The sequence below is a fragment of the Tyto alba genome, unplaced genomic scaffold, assembly GCF_018691265.1.
Source record: "Tyto alba isolate M040663 unplaced genomic scaffold, T.alba_DEE_v4.0 Super-Scaffold_33, whole genome shotgun sequence".
Classification (NCBI taxonomy): domain Eukaryota; kingdom Metazoa; phylum Chordata; class Aves; order Strigiformes; family Tytonidae; genus Tyto; species Tyto alba.
This window is the reverse complement of record NW_024881308.1, coordinates 7519349-7543848: the sequence shown is the minus strand read 5'-3', so window position 1 is coordinate 7543848 and position 24500 is coordinate 7519349. Positions and strand designations below refer to the sequence as shown.

At 38.0% G+C, this 24500-nt stretch overlaps 2 protein-coding genes across 12 annotated transcripts in view; one reads left to right on the top strand and one right to left on the bottom strand.

Moving 5' to 3' along the window:
- Window positions 1-8896, top strand: part of SULF2 (sulfatase 2) — a 167277-nt gene extending 158381 nt beyond the window's left edge. For 8 of the 9 annotated variants that reach the window (XM_042800836.1, XM_033003690.2, XM_033003691.2 and 5 more), the window contains exons 16-22: window positions 1709-1768; window positions 2221-2390; window positions 2890-3032; window positions 3220-3343; window positions 4642-4672; window positions 4972-5028; window positions 6085-8896. In XM_042800836.1, the coding sequence (XP_042656770.1) occupies window positions 1709-1768; window positions 2221-2390; window positions 2890-3032; window positions 3220-3343; window positions 4642-4672; window positions 4972-5028; window positions 6085-6115 (616 nt within the window). In that variant the 3' untranslated portion in view covers window positions 6116-8896. The remainder of the gene's footprint in view (window positions 1-1708; window positions 1769-2220; window positions 2391-2889; window positions 3033-3219; window positions 3344-4641; window positions 4673-4971; window positions 5029-6084) is intronic. The other variant, XM_042800837.1, reaches the window with a different exon arrangement.
- The window catches only part of NCOA3 (nuclear receptor coactivator 3), an 86684-nt gene continuing 70756 nt past the window's right edge, over window positions 8573-24500 (bottom strand). Inside the window, exons 12-24 of one of the 3 annotated variants that reach the window (XM_033003685.2) lie at window positions 23990-24378; window positions 22843-23723; window positions 21249-21384; window positions 19932-20120; window positions 19162-19401; window positions 17637-17763; window positions 16978-17149; window positions 15905-16201; window positions 14684-14788; window positions 13939-14164; window positions 13552-13726; window positions 12844-12985; window positions 8573-11859 (exon numbers count right to left, since the gene is read on the bottom strand). In XM_033003685.2, the coding sequence (XP_032859576.1) occupies window positions 11848-11859; window positions 12844-12985; window positions 13552-13726; window positions 13939-14164; window positions 14684-14788; window positions 15905-16201; window positions 16978-17149; window positions 17637-17763; window positions 19162-19401; window positions 19932-20120; window positions 21249-21384; window positions 22843-23723; window positions 23990-24378 (3091 nt within the window). In that variant the 3' untranslated portion in view covers window positions 8573-11847. The remainder of the gene's footprint in view (window positions 11860-12843; window positions 12986-13551; window positions 13727-13938; window positions 14165-14683; window positions 14789-15904; window positions 16202-16977; window positions 17150-17636; window positions 17764-19161; window positions 19402-19931; window positions 20121-21248; window positions 21385-22842; window positions 23724-23989; window positions 24379-24500) is intronic. The other 2 variants (XM_033003686.2, XM_033003687.2) reach the window with 2 other exon arrangements.

Genomic DNA, 24500 nt, shown 5'->3' with positions numbered 1-24500 from the left:
CAGAATTTGCCCCGAGAAAGCTGTTCAGAAAGAAACCAGGAGCAGCTGCTCCTGATCAGTGATCACAGAGCAACCCCTGAGGCTGTGTGAGCCCGATGGCACCAGCAGAGTAGCCGCAGGGGCAGTGGAGGTACGAGCAGCACCAAAAAAGCTGTACTGGGCTGTACTGGGCACCCCAAAGCAGGCAGCCTGTTACCTGGGGCTAGAGCAGCTTTAACTGAGTAGCCTCTGGGAGGGGGTACGGATGATAGTTCTCTGTCTCGTTGGTATATCAGAATGAGTTTTTGAGCATAACCCTTAAATCCTTGGAGGTGCAGCATACCCTGGTTTACAGACATGGGGTACACAGTCCTTGTGGCCCCTGTGGATTCTGCAAGAGATCACTAAAATATGAAGAACATCAATTGCCGGGGTTATGCCAACCTCTACATGGGACCCATGGCAAAAAGTGTTTAAAATGAAATCATAATTCTAAATGGCAAATCCCCAAAAAGTTTATATTGTCTTATAATGCACTGCTTTCAAAACTGATGTTAGCAACGGAGTTTATTGAATAAACATGAAGTTATTTTTACAATTAATGCTTTATAGTAAACGTAGAGAATATTACATTTTTCAGGCCCAGCATAGGAAGCAGTTGTATTTGTGCATAGCATCAAGATGAATAATCCCACTGAAATCAGTGAAGTTAATCATCTGAGTTACATATGTATGTTTGCAGAATTGCATTGAATTAGGATTTAGGATTAGTTAATGAAATACCCAGTGTCTGTGCAAGATAACAAGATTGACTGAAGATGGATAGTTCTTTAATAATCTTATTTGTTAATTTGCTGTAAGGATTAAACTTATTAAAGCTCCCAGTAGCATTAATAATTTAAAAGATTTGGGGTTTTTTTTAAGGGAATTTTAGTCTTGACAGCTGAATTCTGATGTACAATTTAGAAGACAACGTTTCTCTTTACTCATTTGCATGGGTAGCACAGTGAACTTGATCAGCCAGAAAATACTGCCACTGACTAAGGCTGTTTTGTCTTTTTTTAACTTTGCAAACTACACAGAAAGGAAATTTCTGCAAAATCTTGAGTTTCTGGAAACAAAGCCAGAACAGTAGAGCCACCCAGCTAGAATGTGTATGTCTGCTTACACCCCCCACAGACACTGCCCGTGCCAGGACACCTCCCTGTGTCTTGTTAAAGTTTTCCTGCAACTTGTAGCTAGTAACGATGGAGGGAAAAAACCCAACCCTACAACATACAACTGGTATTTAAATCCTTTCATTCAGAAGGAAAATGACAGGAAGGTGGTATGAGCTTGTCATCTGAACAAATTAGTGACTAGTCAAGGTGAAGAAATGTCGTAATTGAATTGTAATTCTATTGATTTTATCTGTCCCGCATGGGAAACAGCCAACAACAATTAGAATTGAAAATTGTAGCTAGAATGTGTGGATACCCACTGCAATATGCGGTATTGGAGCACCAGATGTCACTGTGCACAGATGATCTAAGGAAAGAAAGAGGCACAACAAGGGGCAGAAGTGCCTGACCTGTCGAGGAAGGCTGCTTTGTGTTCATCCCATACACGAGTAAATGAAGGGAGAAGCGACACTGGATTAACTCTGCTTTGAATCCAGTATGATAGTGTGGTATGAACAGGAGCAATTGTCTTTCTGTTGTTCTTCAACAAGGCTGTTTTTATTTTCCAGTTACCATTCAAAACACAAAAGCAAACTGAGGCACAAGGGATCTGGTCTTCATCCTTTCAAGTAAGTGAAGGCCTGTTTCTTTGAAAGAGGAAATGCAAAGACATTAACATTCGCTCTCTGCACACCGGTTACAAACTAAGCACAAGTAGCAGTGTTTTATTTATCCTGTATTAAAAAGAGTAAACACACAGACACCTGGGCAAGAAACTAAGCCCATGTTAAAATGCTTGTAAATTCTGAGATAAGGTTCCTGGTCTGGGAAATGTCACATCACAGAAATGTCACATCACAGACTTCAGGCAAGCTGAAAGTCCCTTTGGCTTAATTTTTTTTTTTCAGTGCCATTGAATTGCAGAGTCATACCCAGAGCCATTTGAAAGGGAAGCCATTCAATTAAAAAATACTGTTTTGTTCTTTCTCTTAAAGCAGCTTATTTTATTAGCTGCTTCATTTTTTTTAGGTGTGCTCAAGTCTAACAGAGTCTGCATGACCCTAATGTTTCATGTGTGCAGGAAAGCCCTACAGGAGAAAGACAGGCTGTGGCTGCTTCGGGAGCAAAGACGAAAGAAGAAACTGCGCAAACTGCTGAAGAGAATAAAAAATAACGACACATGCAGCATGCCTGGTCTGACCTGCTTTACCCATGACAACCAACACTGGCAAACTGCTCCCCTGTGGACACGTAAGGATACTTTACACTAAGTAATAGGTAGGCATGTACTGGCTAGGCTGGGCCAGGATGCTGGGTTACTGCAAGTTACCAATTGCATTCGTTACGTAGCCAAAGCTACGCGGCCTTCCTCAGACCAAATAATCTCTGCTTCAGGGTTGGCATTATCCTTGCACAAAAGGCAAGGGAGTTAAAAACAACAACTGCAAATGAACACCTCCAGGGATTGTGCACAGTACAATCAGGTGTGGTATCTCACTGTCTGGAATATTCCCAACCAGAAAAGACAGTGAAAGCAACTAGCCCCCGTGTTGCTGAAGTTAGCCCTGGCGCGTGGGTCAGGTACGCGTGGAACGAGCGGCTGATGCTGGAAGGGATCCTCTGCTTTAGAGCTCAGGGGTCAGAGAGAGTAATTGTCTCTGAATAAAGCAATGCCACAAAGGAAAATTCATTAACAGTGCCTAAAGCCCACAGCATGTAGCTTACGTCTTTATAACTTTGCGATTTGCAGTGGGCCCTTTCTGTGCCTGTACCAGCGCCAACAACAACACATACTGGTGTTTGAGGACAATCAACGAGACCCACAACTTCCTGTTTTGTGAATTTGCTACCGGATTTTTGGAGTATTTTGATCTCAATACCGATCCATATCAGGTACCTGATCATAGAACAGCTCTAGAAATACACTGTCATTCCTTCTTGATGATAATTTAAAATAGTGCACTAGGTGGATAAGGCCTGAATCCCTGAATGTAATATGATTTGGCTTCTTTGTTGTTACATATGAAAGTTATCAAACTACAGAGCAGTAGTTGCTAACAAGAACCCCCGTTTATTGCAGCTAATTAATGCAGTGAATACACTCGACAGAGATGTTCTCAATCAACTGCACGTCCAGCTCATGGAACTAAGAAGCTGCAAAGGGTATAAACAGTGCAATCCAAGAACCAGGAACATGGACCTGGGTAAGCACGTCTCCTGTTACACTCAAAATCCCCAAAGGAAATGGGGCTCGCTCTTACCATTATGAAACCTGTATCAGTCAAAATTATTTCAGTGTTTATTTATGAGTAATGTCCTGCCGAGGCTGATGGCCGCATGCTCACATATTTGCATTTGTTCAATTTGTGTTTTGGAATGAACCTTTGATAGTAGAGTGAGGAGTATTGCTGAGATGCAGAGGAAGGACGCGAGGAAGGAACAAAACTGATGAAAGAGGGAAGGAACACTAACAGCCACTTCCAAGGTCACAGACCTGCAGGACAACTCGAGTCCATCTAGTTCAAACCTCAGCCTAAGGCAGGGTCAGCTGTGACTCAGGGCTTTACCCAGTCCCGCCTTCAAACCTCCAAGGATGGAGAGGGCACAACCTCTCTGGGCAACCGGTTTGGCAGCTGCCTTTCCGCATTCCAGCTGAAGGCACGATTTTTGGACACACTTATTTTAGAGACAGTGCAGGCCGTACAGCCTTGTGGTGAACTGGCTTAAAAATAAGTTGAACTGCAAAATGGATGCTAGTGCTTAAGTGGATCAGTATTCCCCTACCTGTGTTATTGCTCAGTAGTTGTGAAATAACAGCAAATCTAAGAAGGGTTGCATTATTCTACCAAAAGATGTGCTCTTGTAACTATGGATTTAAATTCCAGAAAGCAAAATCAGCCTTTACTCTTGATCTACATTAGTTTCTTCTTTTCATGTCCCTTAAATTTTCTCTGGATCTACTCAACAGATCTGGTTTTTATACTGCTTGTGATTTTTATTTTTTTTTTAATGTTTAATGATGATAGCAAACCAAAAGGTACAGTTACTTACATTTCTTCTTTTAAAATTGCATTTCTATACCCCTTCATACAATTAAGTTGACATTAAGAAATGCTATTTTTAAAAAACCCTAGCCTTTAGAGCTTGAAGACCCACACTCCAAAAAATACTTACCTACCTGGGTCCATCAAAACCTGAAATATTTCGGGTCTCATTTAGTACATGCACCACCCAGAGCTGTACATTTTGAAATCAACAGGTTTTTGGCAATTTAAATATACCACTGGAGGACATTTACAGAAAACTTTCAAAGCTATCTATCCCAATTTACAACCTATTCTACCTAGAATAAGGATTAAATACAAAAATAACAGCTCCAGGTAACAGGTATGGAAATATTCATCATAGCAATACATGTTAATCTGTTAAAATTGTGCCTTACCTGATACCTTATTCTGTTGCAGGCAAGGGTTAGTAACATTATTAATTTTTCCTCCTTTAGGACTTAAAGATGGAAGCTACGAGCAGTACAGGTACATTTTTTAACAAGTTAAACTATTACTTGTGAGTCCTGCCTCCCTGCCCAAGGAGTGGGGGACTGGGAACCCTGCGGACAGATACAGATACTGCCTGGAAGGGCCTTTCCCAGATCTTTCCACTCCAGTTACTTTGAAACACTGGAACTATTTCTGTGTCAATGTTACAGCATGGTCTAATCTTTGTAGTCAGAATTCAGGCTAAACTCTTCTCCTCCCTCATCTTTCAGACCGTAGTGCTGGTGGTTTTCTTGGTGATGGTTAACCTTTTTCTCCTTTTGCTGCTTGAAAATTAGGCAGTTTCAGCGTCGAAAGTGGCCAGATGTGAAGAGACCATCATCTGCCAAGTCACTGTGAGTTGGGAGCAGTTCATGAAAAGCCTTAAGCTTGTACTCACCTTTCTTTCCCTCACTTCTCTTTTTGCATGCAGCACCTTTTCTAACATCCTCATCTATTCTCATGGAATGCTTAAGTGGGAAGTCCTCTAAATTATGCAAGAAATATGATACTGCCATCATTCCAGACAACTACTGCTGTACAGAACCCCTTGGTACATGTTTTCTGGGAATCTAGGAGCATTAAGGTCAAGGCAATTTCAAACTTGAGCAAAGGTGTGAATGCTCAGTTAAAGAAACCAATTACTGTTAACTGCCATTAAAAATTAGAGATCATTATACTGGTTTTTGTCTAAATTTCAACTTGTAGCAGCTATCTAGTGGTGTCTCACACTATCCAGAAAGAACAAAACTGATTATAATTTCTCAGAGTATCATACATTTATCCAACCACAGCCTGATGTGTTGTGAGGAAAAAAAGAAGCATGTTAGAACAGAAAATAGGCTAAAAGACAGATCTGTACACTGTTTTATTCTGACATTATGCTACAATCTAAGATTACTTTTTGCTTACTTAACTGCCCTTTAAATCTTGAAGATGATATTCAGTTCTCACCTTGCCAGAGCCCAAAGGTGAGATAGAAACTTAGATGTGAAAAATTGTTACCTTGGCCATGCCAGTTACTGTCTCTAAATCTCCTCTTAAAAAGGTTCAGGCTCTCTAGTTCATTAAAAATCATAAGCTGCTCTCAAATCGTGCAGTGAAAAAATATGTACAAGTACCTGAATAGACAGAGCCTAGCATTCTCAACTTGCCCAAGAGGATTTGCTCCTTGAGTGGTGATATTTGACTGGCTTTAGAACCAAAATGAAGCTGGAATTAACAAGCTACAGGTTTTGTAGAGGTTGCAGTTTCAAACACAGGTGGATTGTTTCTGTGAAGTACCACCTGCTCTGTTTTTATTGGTGGTCCACAGTGTTTCAATTGTTTTTTCCTGCCTGGAACCATTAAATATGTATTTCTACTTCCTACTAGAATGTTATACACTAACTCATGTTTGTTTTATTTTAAAGAGGACAACTGTGGGAAGGATGGGAGGGGTAACCTCCCCCAACTGCTGCACCTCCATGAGGATACAAACTGGCCAGAACTTGAATCCATGTACAGACTAAATGAAAAGGTGTATGACTTCAGAGAGAATTATAATGTTAGCCTGGAGGACTGGATAAACTTTGAGGCTGAAATAGATAGAATGTTTGCACTGGTGAGTGACTTAAATAGATGCAGTGAAATTAAGGGAAATACTGTCAGAAACAGAGGTCTCTGAAATCCACTATTGTACCTGCTTTTTGCTCTGGATTATACCTCACCTGCTTCACAAGGCGTTTTATGTCAAGATGACACCACTAACACTGCTCCAGGAAGTGCCAGAAGAGGAACCGCAGCCGTATCCCAAAGAGGATTGCTGTCCCGGGGGGCAAAGTATACACAGAGACAGGGGAAGTAAACTGAAAACATTTTCCAGTGTAACTCTAATCTTCATCTGTCATAAGAAAAACTTCAAAGCCAAGTATAATGCAAGATCTAGAAAACATGGACGCTTTTGCTTCTAACTGGGGTAAAGGTAATGGTGGAAAAGAACTACCAAGAGATTTGGGAATTGAAGCGAAGCAACATTGAACATTCCCAACACCATGATATTTCTCAAATTTCCTCTGAGGATACGCTTTAGTTCCGTGTCTACTTGTCCATCCTTATTGACACCTCTAGGAAAATTAGAGAAAATCTTGATTAACAGGACGCCAGATTTTTGGAGGTTGTGTAAATATTGATCAACATGCCGTTTGAAAATAAATTCCTTCAGGTTGTGAAGAATTTTGTTAATAAAAGGAGTGGAATGCCCACACACCATATCTCAAACTGTTACTTAATGTTGCATAGTACATTTCAGAATTAATCCATTTTTAAAAGTACTGAAAAATTTCAGTAAATGTACATCTTAAATTTTAATGAAATCAGATTTGTATGAAGTTTTTTTATGTGGTAATATTATATTGTATGTTCAAAACCAAAACAATTCCTTTGAGAAAGCAGTATTTGCTTAGTAGTGTAACTTTTACATCATTTAAAAAAAAAAAGGCAGCTCCAAGAAGATCAATACTTGTAGCCAATAAAGAATAATGTAGTTATTGTTTAGTCTACAAAAAAGTAGATGTTCTGAATGACAGTTACTGTTTAAAGGCTTTTAAAGGGAAAACAACCATCATTTTACTAAGGAAGCACAGTGTACAGAGTCTATTTGAGTATTTTCATAAAGATGTTATTAAATACATTGTAGTACAGGCACTAGCAGTGATATTTGTATTTATCTTTTTTTTTCATGTTAATCTGCTACCTGTTTTAAAGGCCCATACAGGAGGGAGCTCATGTGCCAGACTCGACCAGCTGTGGCCTTCACTCTTAACAAAGAGGTACTTTTTATCAAAACAGAAACTTAACTTGCACTTGTAGAAACACAGTGTAAAAATACATCACAAAAATGATGTTGATACCCTTCCTGGTTTTAGACATTAGGAGATTCAAGTGGAATTTTTTCACAAGGGGTAGAGATCTCTGATACCACACCCCCATACTCAAAAAATATACTTGAATTTAAGAACTGAGAAAAAGAAAAAGAACACCTGCCCAGGAAGTGGCAATGGGGTCTTTATTTGTATCTGCTATGTAGTGAAAGTAGGCTTGAGCTTGTATTTGTATCACACATGAATAAGTCAAATACACTTCCCAAAGTTTTCTTGCAAGGTTTTCTTTTAATTACAGAACTACTCTATGATTGTCTGTCTTAGTCTAGCCCTAGATTTCATGGTTTATTAGAAACATACAATAAATGATGAGATCCTGGATCAATATAAATAAGTAAAAAAATTACTAAATTAAACTCATAAATAGAAACACATCTCTGCTGCCTTCCAGAGAAAAGTGTTAGCTGTCCGCCATTCCCAGTGAGTATGCAGGAAGAATACTAGGTTAGATTAAAAAAATTGGCACTTACCTTTTTTTTTTGTGTTCAGCCTATAGTCTTTGACAAGGTGAGGGCATGACTACGTCAGTCCTGCACGGCCAGTGTTACTGCTCCTGGTAGATATCAGTCAGAAGCCTGAAAAGTTACCGTGTCCCTTTATACAAAATACTGAGCTGTGGGACTTGCATGTGACCCAAGAAGCAGCTGTTTTTATGAGAGGTAGGTTGTTGCCAAGTTATGGGGAAAGCTGCCACCTCTTCTCCTTTCAGCTCTGCTAAAGGCTGCTATTTAAGTTGAAAAAAAGACAAATTCCTCTCAGTATCAGTGCAACTTCAGTTGCTAAATGAGTCTCACAGGTGGACAGTTGAAGCTGTTACTCCCTTAGCTTTTACTGCCAACTAGGAAAAAAATCTAAATATCTAATTTTCTCTACCTAGCTTTCCTCAGTAATCAAGAGCACTGGATTTTCTCTGACCTTTCCAGGATGCAGTTACCAGTCTCAAAGTATTAGACAGCTAATACACTGTGTCACCAAGTTCTGATTTTAAATAGAAACCTTTATTTACATTATTATTAACATCCAAACACAAAAATCAGAAGAGCAGTAATACCTTACAACCAACTCTTTTATAAATCAGTCCCCGTGATTTTTCTGTTTTGCAAAATAAAGATACAGGTATTTCAAGCAATACTTATAATGTAAACTAAACTTAAATGCAATTCTCAATACTGTATGCCTTCTCCTGAGAATTTTTTAAAATATTGCTCTCAGAATTACATGGTTTCATACTTGATGTATCATTCTGTCATCTGGTAGTCTGCAGATAAATTCTAAAATAAAATGTGTGCTAATTGGTACAACATTCAAATAGTTTTGCCTTATGACTGAAAAATGGTCCTGATTTTCTAACTTTAAAAGCAGTGTTTTAGGCCAAGCTTGGAAAAAAATAGAAATTTTATAAAAACATGGTTTCTGTGATCAAAAGACAAACAGACACGTAGCATAAATGACGCTCATTACGCAGCAGTGATCAGAGGTGGTTGAACTAGCTAATTGTTCTCTTACTGGTGAAAAATATCACGCAGGTTGTTTTTTAAAAACATTTAGAAAAACCTACTGCTCTAGAACCAAAACGGTATTGGTGGAGATAGTCAACACCAATGGATTTCAAGGTCAGTTTTATTTACTGCAGCAGGCAAGACTTTCAAACTAGATGTAGTATTTAGGATCAGTGCTGCCACAAAAGATGTCATCAATGCATGTGAAAAATGGCCCCCTCCCCACCCTTAATCAAGTTTAAACTAAAAATCTTTGGATTCAGCAAAAAAGTAGGTACTAGAAAGCTCCAACATTCTAAACGCAGATGAGGAAATGATGATCCTTTATACCATCAGTTAGGGACCAGTTATACATAGATGTATAAACAGAATTACTCGCTTAAAAAAAAAAATTAAAAGGGCACGATGTATAAAGTAGTCTAAGAGCTCACCTAATGAAAGCAATCAGGGTTTGTAGTTTCCATCAATATAATGAACAACTACAAAATATAAGGATTGTTCTACTCTGATTTGATATAAAAAGCAAGCGATTTGTGCCTTTCAACTTCAGTAGGCAGCACTTACTTAACAAACAGGCATGTTCTAAGAAATAAAAAAGAAGATAAAAGTTCCTAAGGCTTTTAAAAGTTTTGCATTAAAAGCCACGCATGAATTGGACTGAAGGTTTCCAATAAATACTACCCTCTACATACTCAGCATTAATTGAAGAGGCAGGGTTGCATAAAGTAGATCGAGTGAATCTACATTCCCTTTGGAACACAACTGGCTGTACGCTAAGGATGAACTTTTGGAGAATATTTCTCGCTCAAGGTATTTCTATTAAAACGGAAGATCACTGGATATGCTGAACAATAAAACCACCTCTTGCTTACAGTACCAAGAAGAAGCAATCAAGAACACAGATTATTTTTTTGTTTACTCACTTGGGAGAAGTCAGTTTTCCATTACAGAGTGAACAACAGAACAAAAGCACCACACATCTTAAACATTTCTGGATCATCCCTTATGAAAGTTTAGAGGTTTGACACATGGGAACTGCCTGAAACTGGAAAAACTGCAAAGGGGTCTTCATTTCAAGGAATGAAAATAGAGGGGGCAGGGGAAAAATAGCAAATACTATGAATAAATTTGTAACCAGGCTTAAATACTGATATGAGAGAAACCTGCTTAGAAAATACATTCATTACCATTAGAACAATCCAATGAGGTGCAGACATTTGGTTAAAGTGTGGCTTAATATCCTTAAAGATTTATAGATGTCATGTAACAACAAATATTTTGCAACAGACAAACTTTTCTGAAGAACATTTAGAGTTCATTAAAATTGACCAAAAAAGACACAATCTGGATTCATCAACTGAAAAGGCAACATATGCTAGGAAGACACGACAGCCATGACAAGTCTTAACATCTTATAATGCAGAGCCTTTTTGTCAAATTGCCTTATGTAAAAAGAAATGTAACAAAGTGCTCACAGGTGGAGAAAGCATTTAACAACTGTTTGGTTTTTTTTTTTTTTTTTATAAAAAGCTATATGTTAAAGATGTAAAAATAAATGAAGTGTTGAAGACCAAAGAAGAGAAAGATGTGGGCCAAAGTCACCCAGCCTCAAAGTCAGTAAATTTAATTGAAAAAAAAAAAAAAATTCTATTTGGACCTCAACTACACTGAGTTTACAGAAATCAATTTTGTTAAATATTTAGCTTCACAAACTCTGCAAAAATGAGTTAGTGACCTACAAAAGTCATATATATAATACATTATCTTAAAGATCATATTTACAAAATTTATTCACAAAAAGACTGCAAAATTCTGATTCAGACTGCAGTGCCTTGCCTTGAGTTTTCTGAAGTTATTTTCAAAAAGATGAAAGATTATTGCTCTAATTTCCATACACAGAAAACATTACATTATGCAGTCTTTTCAAATAATTCTTAAGATTGCGTTTGAGAAGGAACATGAGTACACCCTACCTTCATATTAAATCCTTATCAAAGATATTGCATTAATCCATTATATAGTCTTTTATAAAGTGCACTCAGCTGCACATCAATATGTAAATATTAGTCACAATTGTGTTTAAATAATTTAAATTTCTTATTGTCTCTTCTTACCCCTTGGCTTCAATGGACAGGATTTTGGACCAGTATGTGCCAATTCATTTTGCACTGCTACTTTGCTTGGGAAATCCTGACTCCTTGGGGTAAGAGATTAAAAGCAGCATTTATATTTAGGAATTAATATAAAACAGTCAAGGCTAGGAACTACATTCTCTGTCAGATATTGTTACTAGAGAAATCAGAAAATTCTTGCCACCGTGACTTCTCCAGGCACTTTTGTCTGCCTGTAGATAAAGGGCTTTGGGTAGCTACAGTAAATAGATAAGGTATGCCAGGAGTCTACCCACCATGTATCTACTAAAATGCCATTGCCGAATTCACATTTCTAGAGGCAGAGCGCCAAAAATATTTATGACCTTTTTTGTACACCACAATATACAGTAATACAGAGACTGCTTCTACTAAAATGTATCTTTGTTGGGTTGGGGCAGTTTTTTGTTTTGTTTTGGGTTTTTTTTTGTTTGGTTTTTTTTCCTCTGAATGAAGTAACTTAGGATATCATGGTGATTAAAAGGAAAAGTCACTTCTTTCCATGAGGCCAATACTAGATGCCATGAAGAATGTGTAGCTTTCCTTTATAATACTAGTGCATCGCTATTACAGCGTATTCTTGTTTGAAGATACGGTTCTAGGTGTCAGCAGTATTTCTGTTAAAGAAAGGAAGAAATAATCATCAGAGGAAAATAAAAACCATCTTTGCTGACAAAACTTGTCAACATACTGCATTTTGAAGAGAAAAGTACTGCCAGTCAATTTCTAAGCAGAGGAATAGCATCTCAGTGCTCCACTTAGAAGATAAATTTGTAAAAAAAAAATGCTGTCCCAGATACTTGGGTATCTTCACTGTATGACATGGGTTTGGAAAATCTGGTATTTCACCTTCATTTTCTGTTCTTTATAAAAGGTACCTGGTTATAACAAAGTTCTTCAGTACCTTACTTATCCCCCAGAAGTCCTGAGATTATTTTGGCTGCTTCCTGAGGTGCCTTAGACAGAATTTTACCAGACAGTCTAAATTTATTCAAGTAGAAGGTATCTCAATATTACATTGCTCATCCCTTGGTATTTTGTGGAAATATTACAGCAAAATTATATTTAGTATTTCAGCCTCTGCAGTGCCTGTTATTAGCTGCTTCTACCCTTAAATAAGGGGCCTAAATTTTCCATAGTTTCCTGCTATGCAAACACTAGCTATTCTAAGGTATCATAAGGGTAAGGATCATCACCAGCTTCTAGCAGAGCGGTACTGTGCTACCAGGATTCTTGGTCTGACCCTTGAGAGCTATTATATATAATCTTTTACACGTGTTGAAGATGCTTTTCACAATCTCTGTGTTTTGCTCGCTGAGGTTTCTCCAGGCTCAGAAGTATTTAAGCATCCTTTGTGCCTTTTAAGCCTTGACCCTACCTATGATACTTCAAAGTCAACAGCTAATCACAGCATACAGTTTGGGTTCATCATGGACTTGATTTAAATGGCATCAAAAATAAGGGATCTCTTGGGACATACAAATGGTAGGTCCACAGATGTAAACACAAACAGGACTGTGCCAGGGGAATGGCTTGAAGCAAACTGTACTCAATGGGAAAAGAGTCAAGAGATCTTTCATCACTCTTTATGTACAACTTACCTGGTCTGGACCCATAGGCATCCCTGACATAGCCATGGTATTAATATTCATCTGTCCAATATGGCCACTGCTGCCATTCATGTGCATCATACCGTACGCTGCTGGATTCCCTTGATGGCTGAACTGTTGCTGTGGGAAAGAACTGAAGCACAAAAGGACAAATAAAATTACCTTCCAAGAAGTTTACGCATTGATACATTGCCTTCCCTGCACCAGCTGTCAACATATGAAAGATAAAACTGGTTTATACATTTACTTGTTTCTACCTGGTATCTGTTTAATGTCGAAACAGAAATTTCCCTCCCAAAAGGAATTCCGAATTTCTAGATATGCACAGAAGTATGTGTAGGCATTTCCTGTGGTAACCTTTTTGGAGGCTTCTGTTAGGGCTGTACCATCCATTGTAACACTATTCCGAAATTCCATATTTCCCTCCAAATTATTTTTTCAGTATTCAAAGACTGAATGTTGCTTCCAGCTACAAAGACCACCGAGGTCCACTATGAATAAATGGAGCTAAGCATAAGATACATTTAATCAGTCTATTTCCTAAACCCAAGCAGAATCAAGGATAATACAGACACCAGAGATATAATTATTTTTCCCTCTTCTAAATCCATTTCCTAGCACAAGCCATTGAACATAGCTTCTACTTCTGACAATATGAAAGACAATTTCTGAGCTCCAAGTTATAACTGTGAAGCTCACCTGCTCCTGGCCATGCTTCCTGACGGCCAGCCCTTCATCTCCGGGGACTGGTACATTGTTGCTGTCTGAGGATGCTGCATCATAGGATTCTGGGAGGGTCCAATTCTTGATGACATCATTGGGTTGGGAGGGCTTGATACTCTGCTGAATGCAGGATCAGGTTGTTGGCTTATTCCTTAAAAGACAGGCAATATACTTCAGTTATCATCACCTAGTACCCTTTAGTTTATCTTCTTGCAATGATGGAAAGGGGAAGTGTCATCATTTTTTGTAAGAGTATTTTCCATTTTTCAGAATGATCGGTATTTAGGTAGTTTGGATTAATAATAAATGAAGAAAGGGAAAAGAAAACCAGACGGGAAGAAAAAAACATGTTAGTACTAGTACCGTAATTAGGTGGATAAGGGAATTGCTGTGGAGGAACTTGAGCCATTGGAGGGCCTGTCAAAGCACTATCCATGCTTCCTGAGGCAGTCACATTTGGTGGTGGACTGAAAGCCTGAGGTTGCTGTTGCTGCTGCATCATCATTGCCATCCTCTGTTGTCTAAAATGATGACTTATTAGCTCCCTGTTACGCTGAGCCACCATTTGAGCATTAAGAAAACCTTGCTGCTATCCCCCAAAGAAAAGAAAAATCATATTAGAAAACACTTTTACAAATGAAATCATGTCAGAATCAAACCACCTACACTATTTCTAACTCTAAGACCCAGCATATCCATTATCAGCACAGAAAGTTAAGAGAAACCACAGCCAATATAAAAATAATCAAAATATCAGACAGAGGTTTTCATTAAGTTGTCATTAGTGCTAAACAAATGATAAAGTAGATTACTATCATATTCTACATGGAAAATACTATTGGTACGCTGTAATGATAGCATGACCTAGTGAACAAATCCCTCTGAAATCTCATGAATAAGAGAGGTAAAAACACACCTTTTTCGAATTGTACAGGGCTAAAAAAAAAACAAAAACAAAACAAAACAAACAAACAAACAAAAAAAAAAACAAACCAAAAACCAAAATGCTGTGGAACTATGAAAGAAGGTTCAAAATCTAAACAGATATGTAAAAGATGTGTCTATTGAAAAATTACTGTTTCAGATAGCAAGTGTAAGGATTACTCACCTGTGATCCCACCTGTGGCTGCATAACTGGTCTCATCACTGAGGCATTACCACTGACTGGATTTTCCATTTTCATTTCAAGCGCTTGACGGGTCTGATTCATAAACTTGGAAAAAGACATTTTAGCACTATTAGCTTGAAAATACCAGTAACTGAGCAAAGTAACGGCAACTCCTCCAAAAAACATTCTTTACAGACCTCTTGAAATTAACCATGTGCAATGGTTAATTTTTGCCTTGTTTGATGTACCTGAAGTACAAAACTATTTGGTTAAGCAGCTCAAACACACAAAAGGAAAAACCCTCCAAACAGTGCAGCACTGACTGGCTTTATTTTTTTCTTCCCTCGAAATCAGCACTTTTTAACAAGAAATATATAGCAGACTACCTATTTGTCCCAAATCATGTTTTGGGCAGAAGGGTATAACCACTAGCTTTGCTCAATTCCGTCTCTTTCCCTCTCCATCACAAAACTCCAAAGCCATACAGATTGAATTAGTGCCACTGAACAACCAGGAGAAAACACAGTATTTCCTAAGGATTAAGCGTTGCCATTCCATGTCACACAGCACTATCTCAGTTTGCTGAGTTTTATTTGTAGATTGTATTTGATACCAGGACTGCAGTTTGACATGGGGAACTCAATGCTGAAATCATGCAGCAATTTTTTAAGCAGTGCTTTCAACCCAGTGTTAAAATCTATGTGGCTGTATCTACTCTCTCACCTTTCATCCAAAGAAATTACCTAAGATGACATCAAATCAATAAAAGAAAAGCAAACCCATATTTCAATAAGCCCAAGTGATTAGTTTGAAAACATAGTGAAAAAGAAGTAACATTTGATTAAAAGGATAAATGCATCTGCCCATTTAATGATATCAGTGAGATTCAGAAAAAATATGACATCTTAACATGGAGAAAGAGATCATCCAGAGCTATGTCGTGCAAGAGTAGTGTTTTAAGTAGCAATAATGTCGTGTGCTGCAGCAGCCAATCCAATCTGTGGCTAAGGAGGCTGATGAAGGAGAAACATTTGTCCTCATAAAGGTTCCTTCACTCCTACAACCATTAGGCTCTCAGTGTCAAAAGCACTGTCAAAGATCCGTCCTTTCAATCATCTGCTGTAATGTCAATTTTCATATTCGTGAAGCAACACAATCCAGTGTGCACCTTATTCCATGCCGAAACAAGAAGGAAGTGTAAACGCAGGAGCAAAAGATTACCTGCTGCCCCTGAAGCCTCTGCTGGAGCTGCATGCGGAGCTGCTTTGGTGTATTGGTTCGAGGTCTCATCACATTTGCTCTAGGATGCATACTTTGAAGGGGAAAATTGCTCTGTTGGCTCATCTGATTCATCACTGAATTAAAGGACGGTTGTTGTCCCTGAATGTTACTAAAACCTCCTGGCATTGCTGCCCCTTGCCCTTGATAGGGCTGACCATATAATGAAGGCTTCTGGTCAATCATAACTGAAGATTCCTGACCTTGAAATGAATCTTGTTTGGGTTCCAAAGCTTGTCCCTTCAACAGATACAAAAGTGTTTTCACTAGCAGTATAGTCTTTAAGTAGGAATTCCTAAAGAAACAATAAAGCTAACACAGCATACAACAACCAACAGTTTCTTGGGTAGAACATAGTATGGACAGATTACTATTAGTTTTGTCTCCAGACAAATGAAATAGAAGTTATTATTAATAACAATTTTTTTAATCAGTTCTGCTGCACACTGCTTACATAAGCAGACCAGTATCATTATTCAAGCCCTTCTGCACTTTTAAACTGCTATTTGTACAAATGACAGTGTGATTTTGTTTTTTTTTAACAAGTTCCAATTTATTCACAGAATTTCTTTTTCCTATTTGCTAGCCAAGCAAATTCAATCTAGAACTGCAGGTGATGGAAGTGTCCTACTCACTAATGTGTTACTGCCAGTCAAATCTTTCACAATCCAAGCTCAGTTGACAATAGTTTACTAAAGAAACCCAACACAATGCTCTACTTATAGAATGATAATGATCTACACCCAAAAAAAACCCCTATATACCAAGGCATATTACAATTAACTTGGATAAGAAGATGCCATTTTACGTTTTTGTAATGCACAAGAAGTTTCATCAATACTGAGCTTCTCCAATGAAAATCACTACTCAGTGTAGATGCTTCCAAAGGCAGATTTAGGAAAATGAAGACAAATGAGGAGACAGAGTGAGTGAGGAGGTCCTCACCACTTGCTTTACAAATAACAAAAGAATCTGGGTTTTTGGAAAGTAAATGTCCAAAATCTTGGTTTACTTACTTGGTTCACAAGGTCAGGAATTCCTAATGCTCTGTCAATTTCTTCCAGACCGGTGGCATCCGTGTTACTCAGCAGCGTGTGCAGCTGATCCAGCAGCGCCCGTTCGTCATTCTGGCCTTCCATAGTTGGTGCTGGGCATAAGAGGTCATCCAAAGAGTTTCTAACTAGCTGCCTATAAATATAAAAAATTTCAACCATAATGGACTATATAAAGACATATACATAGTTTTTATATAATATATTGACCTGAAGATGATTAAGTACTATAATCATCCAGAAGGCTGAAGTAAGCCTTAAGAACTTAAGTCCCAAATTTAGGTCCTAAAGTGTCCAGTCAACTGCCACGTATCCTTGAACACACATAAATTCTCTTTTCTCCTGGCTTCTGCACGTGCCACAGAGACATGATCTCAGATTTTCCAACCTCTTTTCTCCATGCCTCCTGACTCAAGGTTTAATTGATTTTGTTAGCAATGCCTTTTGTGGAGCCGGGTTAAAAGATACCCAGTCATCATCAGCAGAAATGGAAATAGATTCTAACTCCAATCTGTTATCCCTCACTCTGTATGCTACATTAATTATTTTCCGTGTCTTAAATTCTTCTGACAAACAGTAAACAGTTGTATTTAAACTTATCTTAAAACCTTGCCCAATTCTACCTGTTTTGTGAACCCCGCGATGCTTGCTCCATGGACAGCATGTTGTCAGGCCACGATCCTGGTTGGCTGGATGGTCCTGGCTGGCCATACGGATTCCCCCCCATGCCAATGCTTAGCTCATTTGGCCCTGTGAGGCAAAACATTTGTGTTTTTTTTTTAAAAAAGGTGTCATTTTGCTCTCCCAGCACTCACATAAAGCATTGTGATCATACAGTCACACAAACTGTCAAGCGGCTTCACAAGCTTTCCTTTAGAATGTTTTAAAGTGTATATATAAACTCACACTCAAGAAAATTTCAGAAATATAGTAGACCACAGATGTAAATATGACTGTGATCTAAAGCTGTTACCCCGTTAGAGCAGAATTGTTATTTCTAATCCTTAAGCCCCTAAAATTGGAAGTTGATGGATAAAGCAACTTTACATCCAAAAAGAAGTTTTCTGGACAGTGAAACCAGGGTACTAGCAAATACACATCGTCATAGGGACATCAACAACATTTGGCATATTAAATTCCAAAACAGGGTGAAAATCCAAAGAAACAGAAGGTACACAACAACATTTTGCTCTTTGGGAATACAGCCTGGCTTCCACCTATTCAGAGACATACAGCACTACATAGGAGAGAGTGTGTCATCCCAGTATTTCCCAATATTTGTAGGAATCACCTAGCAATCACAATTTCTAGGAAGCTAAGCTGAGGAGTTCTGACTCAGGACTGCAGAAATTTCTTCCTGATTTAGTCATATACCCACATGTCACATTGAAACAGTAAGTCTGTCTAAGAGAACTGGTAACAGCCCTTGTTGCTTTCCATGATAAAAAAGGAAAAAAGGAATGCCACTGCCAATGTCTATTTTGGCCCTGTTTGGGCATGCCAGCATTATCACATTAGACAGGACAATTTCAGCTCTAGGCTAAACCTTTGTTACAGATACAGAACAGGAAAAACACCAAAGGCTTTAAGACTCTCTTCATGTTTTAGACATGCAGCTTATTTTCTCCCAAGCAAACATGAATACTTAAAAGAGAACCTGTATTTGCAATGTGGTTTTATATGAAATGTGGATACTCCATGTGAGAAGAATTTTGAAATAATTAAGAAAAAGCTTTAAAAAACCCCCTAATTGCCAGGAAGTTAACAGAAAAAAAAAAATTGAGTACAATGAATTAAATTATTCAGATTACTAGAATCTGCAAATCTAATCATCGATGGCATTTACTTCCTGGAATTTAGCAGATAAATACTGCACTAAAAAAATACACAGAAATTGTCCCCCCAAAATCTGGAGACTCAGCATGAATTATCTGTGTATGAAAGACACAGATATCAGCAGAGGAAAACAAAAAGATCACCAAAAGGTCACCAAATGTCCAAGTTAGGTAACAGTAAAGTCTTTACCTCAACAAGCCTTTGGATGAAAAGCTAGTATTCTACCAAAACCAAAAAGATTCTGATGATGAATGCTCACTAAGAAACTAGTGAGATCGTGCTAAGCAGGACAATAAAAAGTAAAGAACTTACTCATGTGAATCATCTGCTGCTGCAGCACTGGCCTGGTACCAGGTATGCTGTTGGAGCGCATGGGCAGCCCAGCCAGGGAGCCACCCACCGGGGCTCTGGGGAGGGACGCGCTGAACTCGGGGCCTGGTCTCAACATCGAAGCAGAACTTGTAGGTTCCAACCTGCTCACCTTCGAGTTTGGCAAAGCCCAGTCTCCCGACTGATGCTGATTCATCGCTACGTTCCTGTTGGGAGCACTTGCTATAATGAAGAGCAGAAAATACAATAATTTTGCATGTAGAATACATTACGTATTTTGGTTTTAGAATTATCTTTATGAGGTTTTGGTGTTTTTACCAACAGGGACGCCTGCCAATGACAGAGCAATCCTCTGAACTCCTACAAAAGCATCCAAAGCTTACCATGCCGACTTCTAAATCAAACAACTATATCAATCTAAATATATTTAAAAATACTAATGACTGACTGCCATCATGACCTATTCTTGCTTCTACGTATCAAAAGCATATGTTAAATTCAAAACTCAAAATAGTAAAAAATCATTTAACTACTAAACAGAAGTAAAGTACTGGTAATAACAGATAGTAAACAGATTCTTTCTTATAAGTTTAGCTAAGGGTAATAATTTAAAAGTATTTACTGATGGTAAAAGTAATACTTTTTAACATGAAAGTTTCTTCTAAACAAAATTCATATTATAATCTTGCTACATTTTTTACATAAAAGCTTCTTTCTTTACAAAGAGATCTATTTGTACACAGTCAACAAACCCAGATTTGCTCCAAAATTTTCCTGGTTTTCAATCATTCTTGGACTTCCACCCATCAGATTTTGCTTTTGTAACATGGGGAACGCATTGACATTCCTCACTGGAGCACTTGAGCCCACGGGGCTGTCTAAAGACATGGCTCTGTTGAAAGGTGGACGGGTAGTCTGCACAGACTGGGGACTCCTCATACCTGTTAAAGAATTAAGATACATGCAACTGGATGTTTTAAATAGAAAGTACCACTAACAACTTGTGTCTGAACTATTTATGGGCATATATATTTGACCTTAAACAAGCCAGGAATAGTTGTTGTCTTTATGTTCTCACTACATAAATCACTGTTTGAGTACATTGTCAGGACCTTTCACAGGAAAAGACAAATGCAGTTCCATTTGGCCCTCAACATAAAAAGATTCATTTAAGTTCTGTGAAGAAAAATGTTTTTAACATTTTGAAACACATTAGTATTACAGACTCCTTGATATATATGAGTGGACTGCCCAGCCTCTGGATAACTCTGACATGGAGATAGAAACAAGCCAAATGGTTCTGTCTGGAACAGGTTGAGTCCAGATGCAGCGTGTTCCTGAGCACAGTGTCCTACGCGGGGTAATTAACCCAGAAACCACTGTGCTCCACAGTCAATAGTGTCAGGGGCTTTACGTGTTCTTGTATCTGTTCTTACATTTTTCATTATCCATGATTCACCTCCTTAGGTTACCTCAGCAATCTGTTGCCCTGTATAATCAGGAGATGACAGACATTATAAAAGGAAGTGACAACTGCAATGACACTGGTCTATTAGCAAGGTTATCCTTCCCTCCTACTCAGCTTCCTACCAAGGAAGGGCATTCCTTTCAATGTGGAGGAGGGGTACTGGTTAGAATTTGCAGGCCACAAGATGTTTTTGCATAGATTAATTGGGAAGACAAAAGCTTGCCACCAATCCTGTATTATCTCCCTAGTCATCTGTATGGAATAAAACTTGTCAATTTTGATTTACAACTCACAAAACATTTTTCCTGATGTCTTGTCTCTAAGAAAACTATGTTAAACAAATCCAGAAGAAACTATAAAATAAGGAACAGAATTTAACATTTTTCATTGTGTATATAGTAGATGGGTGCTGTCAAGACAGCTAATAGTGAACATAATAGCCTGTGAAAGAATAATTAGACATTTTGCATTACAATTGTCCTTGAAGATATAGGAGATCAAGAAAGTATTCTCTAGGGATTTGAGGATGCGTTATGTTTATATCAGGTAGGAAGAAAGCCATAATTTTAAAACCTAAGTGATATTAGATTAAATTCCTTACCCAATAGGGCATTTCCTTGGAATAATGCTTGCTTTGTTCCAAGGTTATTTCCATTTGCAGGCATAGCATTACTGTAAAACTCTGAACTAGTCAGGTCACCTAAAATTGCGTCCAAATTATCCAAGTCTCCACTCATCTAAAAAAGATGCAGTAAAATACCAAGGTTATTTACTATCATATGGCTATCCTTCAACTTTTATTTAGGTTCTCACTAATCTTAAAAGATATAACTGGGAGACAAATGTTTTAGTACACTGACAGCATCTTGGGCTATCTCTCAGTTTCCAAAGAACTTCAGATATCATTTAGCTATATATTCTTAGAGTGATCTACTTGGCTAATTTTGATAATTAGGGGAAAGTGGAAGTATACATAAATAAAACAAATAGCACCTTTGAATATAAACATTTCAGTCATCACAAATTATAAAGATAAAAACACTAATGAGAGCAAACATCAAGAATGTATAATATTCAGGGATGAATAATGCATTTGTCATACATTAAAAGCCGAATTTTATCACTGGTAAACAGAACAACACATGAAAAGTACCCACAGATTTTTCGGGGGTACAAACCACAGATTTTTGGAGCCCCAACCTTCTTTAAAAATTTGTCTTTAAATCAGATGAAGTTTTAACAGAAAAAGAATTGCATATATAAAAGATTCATATCTTTACAAAACAAGCTTAATTAGATCTCAGAAGCAAGTACTGAAACTATGCACTGGGTACTATTACACAGTTGCTAGTGACTTTTCCATAAGTGGTATTAAAAAAAAAAGTTATAAGGTGTTTCATTTATAGTCAGCCACTAGCTAATATAAAAATTGTGCAGTCATTTTTTATTTACATAGTTATTACTGACTTGGGAAATACAAGTTCTGAGGTATCAACGTGTTTTCAGTAAATTCTGCCATACTGACCAGTATTATTTACTTTGAAGAGGTTCCAAATGCAACTTAGGAACTAAATACAAAACAAATATTATCTATACTTTAGAATTTTAAGAACATCTGTCCCTAACAAGTATACTGCTGCTGTCAGGACAGCTGTTCCATGGTGTTATAGTTTGCTATATCATGATATTTCTTGGAATTTCAACTCCAGAAAACACTGAAACAAATAAATATACGTGTATTTATTTGAATGCTGAATATATATGCATTTGGAACAACGTTTTCCCTCATTTAAGGAAAAAAAAAAGAATGGTAAAAACAATGAACGAACTAAAATCAATCTACAGCTATTTTTTAAGTATTATACATTTCTGTGTATTGCTTATATTTTCAAAAAGAAATCACGTTTTACCTTTTGCTATTGTATTGCAAACTAATTACAGAGGCAGCTATGGCTCCATTTCTTAGTAAACTGTAAAAATAAACATGTGCTATGAGAAATAGCACGTTAAAAATCTGATTTTAAGGAATAATTTGAAAATATATGCTACCTTAATCATACCATGACTTAAAGATAACATTAGTCCAGGACTTCAGTACAGCACCGTGCATACTAAAAAGAGTTCTATATTTAGCCATTCACTGTAGTAAGAAAACAGTGTTTTGGTCACTACCATAGTTTTACATTGTACTGTACCTCCTCCGCTGGTTCTGTTTTTATTTTCATCTCTTTTTCTTGACTAGAAGTAGGAATTGCAGAACTACTGCATTGTCCCATTTTATTATCCACACTTTCTACTTTAGGCTTCAACTCCTTGGAAAGCGGGTCCTTAACATCATCTTTATCTAACAGGTATCTTAGTAAAGCGTTGTTTTCCTTCTTCTTTGGGCTCAGTTGTTCCTGTTTGACAGTGCCTTCCCCACAGGGGGCTGTATTAGTCGCATCGTGATACGTGTCTTTACCAGTAGCTTCAGCTGTGATCTTGGCTACCTCTGCAGGAGAATTACCATTCTGCAGCAATTTATGTAAAATCCTATGCTTCTCTTGCAGGAGCGACCCATGCATGTTTGAGGAAGAAGATACCCCTCCAGATGTTGATGAGGAAACTCCCGAAGGACTGGTAACATTGGTAGAAGATTCTTTACAATTTGAGTCCAAAGGGGAGTTTGATGCTGTAGAATGTCCTCTTTCATCTGAGGAGCATGTGAGTAGCTGAAGCAGTTTTTTATGCCCTTTGCTTTCAGATGGTCCTCTCTGATTTTCAGATGGCTCCAGATTTCCCTCTTTACTATCTTTTTCACTAAGGAGATCCCTGCTGTTTGACTGGCAGATGGAACTTTCTACTTGGTTTTGTTCACAATACAAACCAGAAGGGCTTTTGGAGTCCTGGGTACTCGTTTTACTCTGCTGAGCTATGCCCATGTTTGGGGAATTATCCAATTTTGGACCCGGTGAAGAAAGTGTTGATAAAAGGGAAGTTCCAACACCCTCGCTAATGGCTTGAAGAGCACTCAGAGAACTGCTAGAGAAAGTGCTGTTGCCGGCGTTGCTGGCAGATCCCATTGGAGAGTGCATACCTGTATCACATGACAGAGATCAAACTTCTTAGACTACAGTACTGTCTGTATCTACTTCTCCTTTGGATTAGGTATGACTGCCACACTGAGTTAATTATTTTAAAATAAATTTTTACTATGAAATTAGGTATATTACATTTAAGTAGTGCATATAAGGTCATATAGGAATGTTAAAAAGGATGAAAATTGGAATTCAGATAGAAGTGAGAAAAGATAGCTTCAAAGAAGAAAAAAAAAAAAAAGAGCTTATAGCAAAAATAAAGTACCTGTAACTGGAGAAAACTGGTGTGAAGTCATTTTTGGACTCCCTCGATTCCTAGGAGATATCATTAGATTCTGCTGGTTGGAAGTTAAACCAGGACTACCATGTGGTGGGCTACTTATATTTAACCCGTAACTGTTGCTCTGGTAAGCAGAGGACTGCATTCCAGGTCCAGAGTTCACTGGCCCCATATTACCAGGGCCTCCATACCGAGTGCTGCTGAGCTGACCCGCTGCATTGGGATCTCCCATACCATAGTTCCTGTTCTGCATTGCCATGCCTTGACCAGGTGACATGTTCATAAGACCACCAACAGAATTTGTGTTTCCAGCCACAGGTGTTCTGATGTTTTGCCCAACTGAATTAGGATTTGGCCGATATCCATTTTGTTCTCTGTAAGTTCAACAACATCCCCAGAAATCCCAAGAAAACAAATTAAAACCTTATTTGGAATCAAGTGCTACAAAGACAGAATGACAGTATTAAATAATTTTACAAGAGAATTCAAGCTTCCG